General features: G+C 41.8%; 1 protein-coding gene across 1 annotated transcript; it reads left to right on the forward strand.

The window, feature by feature from the left end:
* Positions 1–395: 395 nt before the first annotated feature.
* LOC130519696 (protein NLRC3-like) lies at positions 396–6,114 on the forward strand. Its single transcript, XM_057023193.1, has 4 exons — positions 396–438; positions 2,251–2,351; positions 4,422–4,525; positions 5,075–6,114. The coding sequence occupies exon 4, from the start codon at positions 5,113–5,115 to the stop codon at positions 6,082–6,084; it is 972 nt and encodes a 323-aa protein (XP_056879173.1). The 5' UTR covers positions 396–438; positions 2,251–2,351; positions 4,422–4,525; positions 5,075–5,112; the 3' UTR covers positions 6,085–6,114.
* The last annotated feature ends 318 nt before the right edge of the window (positions 6,115–6,432 follow it).

Below are 6,432 nucleotides of genomic sequence, written 5' to 3' on the forward strand. Positions count from 1 at the left end.
TATCCGGTTCTCCTCACGGATCCATGACTACAACATGTTGCTGCAAGTGCAGAGACGTTTGCTCTGGAAAGAACTTTAGAGCACATTCAGTGCTGCAGGATGAGGGCTGGAAAAGGTGCCAGTTCTTTTCTCACTGCAGGGGAACAGTTAAAAAAAGCAGCTTAACTCTGAAAACATGAAAATTATACAGAGACATCATTGATTCAGTTGTTATCCAGAATGTATTAGAAATGTTCCTGTTTGATAAAAATGCAGTGAATTGGGATTATTGAACTACAACCTCTACAGATTATTACCTTCATCACAGTCTCATCACTATTTCTGATGTTTCCTCAGGATGGACGAGGACAGAGCAGAGTCCACAGTGCCCAGCTGTGTGTCCCTGAAGAGTGACTGGTCCAAAAATGGGGAAATAAACTTCAGAAGTTCAGACAAAATGTAAGAAAACTAAAGCGTGATGATGTGTTTGTGTGGCACCCTTTAAACTTTGGTAGTGCAAACAGTAATTAAAACAGTAATTAAATACATCAACAACCAGAACTAAATAAATAGAACACTAACATTTAAAGTTGCAAAAGATAATATTTACAACGAACAAAAACAGGGTTAACACCAACCTGAACCCACAGACACACTGCCACAAAGCATGCTGGGAAAATCCCACACTCACCCTCCCCAACACGCTAAATAATTTAGGAATATAGCAACATTTTAGTATAATAATCAGGATTTTCGATTTTACTCACCAAAAATCCTGATTGTTTGTACACAAAATCCATCCTCCTTCCTTTCCTCAAGAAGATTTCAATTACTGTTGTGCAGATTATCCGTGCGTTTCAGTTCCATCAAGACGTCCTTTTCTATCGCCATCCAAGCTAATGCTGAAAGTCGAGCCTGCCCTGTCGTATTTCTGGCATAAGTTTTAATTCGCTTTAGGGCTGAGAATGTCTGTTCAACAGAAGCAGTAGACACGGGATGGTCACCGCCAAACACAGTCTATCAGTCTTTTTAAGATTTCCCTATTTTTCTTCACCTTTTCGTTGCGGAGCTCCATCTTGAAAATGGCTTTGACAGTAAATCAGCGACTAAATCCATTTCTTCTCCTACTTCAGCCATTGTGGGTTGACAAAACAGCTATTAAATCAACACAACAATATCTTTGCTTGTGCAGCTCCCTACAGATGCAGTTTGCTAGCTCTGGCTCGTGCACTCTCTGACTGTCCAATCAAAGCGCGTGAATACGCTGACGTTTCCTACGCCTGCTAGAAGGCCTTGGGGTCGCCAACTCAAAATCTGATTGGATGAAGCAACAGTTTGATCGACATTTTTTTATGCTACAGGGCCTGCAGAACTGATTGTGAAGGCCTCCAGGCAGATTTCTTTGACCCTGGCAACAAATAGTGGCTGAAATGTGATTGGTTAAATGCTTGAATATGAAAATACACGTCTGGAAGCAGCGCAACCAGGGGGCTGGCAATGAAAGGAAGCGGACAGACCATTTGGAATTATTTAATACATATGGAATTATTTAATACATATTCATGGACAAAATATTATTTGACTGATGTTAATTATATTTTCAAAATATAATTAACATCAGTCTGTGATTCAGATATTTTTAGGCCAGCAGAGAAGGCCTTGCAGGCCCTGACGGCCCACCACTGGGTTTTTTGAACTGCATAACTCTGCCTTAGAACATTTCACAACCATACAAAACATCATTTTATAGGTATTAGCCTCTACTATCGTGAAAAATGAAATTAATCAGCTCTTAAAAATGAAACGGTGCACAGTCCTTTCACCATGTTGGCCTGTGGAAAACCAGTGTTGTGGGCCCGATGGACCAGCGTCCCCGTCGTTGCCGGACCACCGTTGGCCACCAGTTGGGTTTTTGGGATCAAAGTGGGGGCGTTTCCTGTATCCGGTTCTCCTCACGGATCCATGACTACAACATGTTGCTGCAAGTGCAGAGACGTTTGCTCTGGAAAGAACTTTAGAGCACATTCAGTGCTGCAGGATGAGGGGCTGGAAAAGGTGCCAGTTCTTTTCTCACTGCAGGGAACAGTTAAAAAAGCAGCTTAAACTCTGAAAACATGAAAATTATACAGATACATCATTGATTCAGTTGTTATCCAGAATGTATTAGAAATGTTCCTGTTTGATAAAAATGATTTGGGATTATTTAACTACAACCTCTACAGATTATTTACCTTCATCACAGTCTCATCACTATTTCTGATGTTTCCTCAGGATGGACGAGGACAGAGCAGAGTCCACAGTGCCCAGCTTGTGTCCCTGAAGAGTGACTGGTCCAAAGAAGGGGAAATAAACTTCAGAAGTTCAGACCAAATGTAAGAAAACTAAAGCGTGATGATGTGTTTGTGTGGCACCCTTTAAACTTTGGTAGTGCAAACAGTAATTAAAACAGTAATTAAATACATCAACAACCAGAACTAAATAAATAGAACACTAACATTTAAAGTTGCAAAAGATAATATTTACAACGAACAAAAACAGGGTTAACACCAACCTGAACCCACAGACACACTGCCACAAAGCATGCTGGGAAAATCCCACACTCACCCTCCCCAACACGCTAAATAATTTAGGAATATAGCAACATTTTAGTATAATAATCAGGATTTTCGATTTTACTCACCAAAAATCCTGATTGTTTGTACACAAAATCCATCCTCCTTCCTTTCCTCAAGAAGATTTCAATGACTCTGTTGTGCAGATTATCCGTGCGTTTCAGTTCCATCAAGACGTCCTTTTCTATCGCCATCCAAGCTAATGCTGAAAGTCGAGCCTGCCCTGTCGTATTTCTGGCATAAGTTTTAATTCGCTTTAGGTCTGAGAATGTCCGTTCAACAGAAGCAGTAGACACGGGATGGTCACCGCCAAACACAGTCTATCAGTCTTTTTAAGATTTCCCTATTTTTCTTCACCTTTTCGTTGCGGAGCTCCATCTTGAAAATGGCTTTGACAGTAAATCAGCGACTAAATCCATTCTTCTTCTCCTACTTCAGCCATTGTGGGTTGACAAAACAGCTATTAAGTCAACACAACAATATCTTTGCTTGTGCAGCTCCCTACAGATGCAGTTTGCTAGCTCTGGCTCGTGCACTCTCTGACTGTCCAATCAAAGCGCGTGAATACGCTGACGTTTCCTACGCCTGCTAGAAGGCCTTGGGGTCGCCAACTCAAAATCTGATTGGATGAAGCAACAGTTTGATCGACATTTTTTTTATGCTACAGGGCCTGCAGAACTGATTGTGAAGGCCTCCAGGCAGATTTCTTTGACCCTGGCAACAAATAGTGGCTGAAATGTGATTGGTTAAATGCTTGAATATGAAAATACACGTCTGGAAGCAGCGCAACCAGGGGGCTGGCAATGAAAGGAAGCGGGCAGACCATTTGGAATTATTTATACATATGGTATTATTTAATACATATTCATGGACAAAATATTATTTGACTGATGTTAATTATATTTTCAAAATATAATTAACATCAGTCTGTGATTCAGATATTTTTAGGCCAGCAGAGGAGGCCTTGCAGGCCCTGACGGCCCACCACTGGTTTTTTGAACTGCATAACTCTGCCTTAGAACATTTCACAACCATACAAAACATCATTTTGTAGGTATTAGCCTCTACTATCGTGAAAAATTAAATTAATCAGCTCTTTAAAATGAAACGGTGCACCAACATATCAGTTGTTCAGTCCCATTAACTCCCATGTTAATTTTAGTGTGGTAAATCTTTTAAAACTGAAAATTGCTTGTGTTTTTAACTGGTCATTTCTCCTACATGGGTTAACATCATCTCACAAAAATTCCTAGGCATATATTTTAAAGTTTCCCAACAATATCCATCATTGCAGAGTGCTCCAGCTCTCCATTTAGATACGGATGGGTAAGACATGGCAGGTCTGTGCAGCTTGTTCTGCCACACTGTTCCACCACATGTCATGAAAATTCATTAAAAAGTCTATTTATAAGGCTCCTGGTTCTAATAACCCATAGACAACAATATCAGTCATTTCTAAATGGTTGAAATAAGCTTTTGAATACGCGTGACCTCTGTGCTATTTAATGATCAGTTTCAGAGACCAGACGACTGTATTTGGAGCATAAATGGAGAACTTTTCTTCTATTCTATGAGTTTATGTTTCCTGATTTGGCACTTTTATTTTTAACATTAATTCACAAATGAAGAAAAGCCACTAACACTTAGATCAAATACACTTTTCTCCAACTAAACGAGCTTGTTAGAACCTAAATAACTTTATATTTTTTGCTCAGTGTTCATTCAATCTTCAACTGTCAGAGCAAACTGAAAGTAGAAGTGAACGCAGCCTTTCTTAGGCGTTGCTAACGCCCAGTAGACATGTATAACCACTATTCCCATTTTTGACAGCTATCAGAAACGGTCTGCTTCCATTGGAGATTCCTCCTGTCCCGAGGGTGAAAAGAAACGGAGAACTGAACTGCAGACCGCCGACCTGAACAACAGCGTCTCACGTAAGCTCGTACATTTGTATTAATAAGATACTTTTGGGTCGGAATAAAGGAACAACTTGTGTATTTACAATGTGCAAGAGAAGATCCAGAGAGCTCTTGTTTGGTTCCACTGGAACCCCTGGACCCTCCTAAGACCTTCCTAATGCTTAGACAGTATTTAGCAACATTTAGTCATTTAGTTTCTGGAAAGTGTTAAAGAGTTGAAGGCAGGTGACCTTTACAGGACAATGGGTCTGCTGAGTATGATGTGTTTGGAGAAGGTTTGATGTGTTTTTCTAATATCATCCAGCTTTTACCAGCTGTTTAGTCCAAGCAAACTCTTGGAAGACATGGAAATGGTTGTTATAGACTAAATTACATTGAAACCCAATGAAATAAAAGAATAGGTGTACATAAGAAGACATAACATTTAAAAGTGACAGTAGATGGGTCATGACCCGACTGTTGCTTCTATCACTCAAACATGACAGAATATTTTCCAGTTGAGGACATCTGTGTTACTGCTGTAGATGACAATTGTAAAAGGATTTAAAAGATGGTTTGTTTCAGAGGGTGGTGAACTGCAGGAGGTGATAGAAGGTCATAAGATGAGTCTGAAGAGATGTGAACATGTGACTGAAGGAACTCATGAAGCAGGAAGTGGAACCCTGCTGAACACGATCTACACTGAGCTCTACATCACTGAGGGACAAAGTGAGGAGGTGGACACACAACATGAGGTGAGACAGCTTGAGAGAACCTCCAAGAAGAACATCCAGGACACTCCAATCAAGTGCCAGGACATCTTCAAAGTCTTATCTGAGCAACAGAGACACATCAGAGTGGTTCTGACCAACGGTGTCGCCGGCGTTGGAAAAACCTTCTCAGTGCAGAAGTTCAGTCTGGACTGGGCAGAAGGTTTGGAGAACCAAGACATCAGTCTGGTGCTTCCGCTCTCATGCAGGGAGCTGAACTTGATCAGAGATGAGCAGCACAGTCTTCTCTCACTGCTTCATGTTTTCCATCCAACATTACAGAAGATCAGAGCAGAAGATCTGACTGTCTGGAAACTTCTGTTCATCTTTGATGGCCTGGATGAAAGCAGATTTTCACTGGGTTTCAACAAGCATCAGGTCATCTCTGATGTCACACGAGTATCGTCAGTTGACGTGCTCCTGGTGAACCTCATCCAGGGGAACCTGCTTCCCTCAGCTCTCATCTGGATCACCTCCAGACCTGCAGCAGCCTATCAGATTCCTCCCTCGTGTGTTGACAGGATCACAGAAGTACGAGGCTTCACTGACTCCCAGAAGGAGGAGTACTTCAGGAGGAGGTTCAGTGATGAAGATCTGTCCAAGAGAATCATCTCACACATCAAGGCCTCCAGGAGCCTCCACATCATGTGTCGGATCCCAGTTTTCTGCTGGATCACTGCTATAGTTCTGGAGGACATGATGACCAGAGACCAGAGAGGAGAGCTGCCCAAAACCCTGACTGACCTCTACTCACACTTCCTGAGGGTTCAGATAAAGAGGAAGAAGCAGAAGTTCGAGGAAAGCAAGACCAGAGGAACTGACTGAGGCTGATAAAGAACTCCTTCTGAAGTTGGTCGGCTGGCGTTTAAACATCTGGAGAAAGGAAACATCATGTTCTACTCTCAGAAGACCTGGAGCGATGTGGACTGGACGTCTCCGAGGTGTCGGTGTACTCAGGAGTTTGTACAGAGATCTTCAAAGAGAGAGTGTGATCTTCCAGAAATCAGTCTACTGCTTTGTTCATCTGAGCATTCAGGAGTTCTGGCTGCCGTCTACATGTTCCACACCGACCGTTACACCCAGGAAAGACACAGCGGTTATAAACAGTTCCTAAAATATCTATCCAGTCACATCTCTTGATGACTTCCTCAGGAGAGCACTAATGAAATCTCT

Source organism: Takifugu flavidus, unplaced genomic scaffold, assembly GCF_003711565.1.
Source record: "Takifugu flavidus isolate HTHZ2018 unplaced genomic scaffold, ASM371156v2 ctg1101, whole genome shotgun sequence".
In the NCBI taxonomy this organism is placed as follows: Eukaryota; Metazoa; Chordata; class Actinopteri; order Tetraodontiformes; family Tetraodontidae; genus Takifugu; species Takifugu flavidus.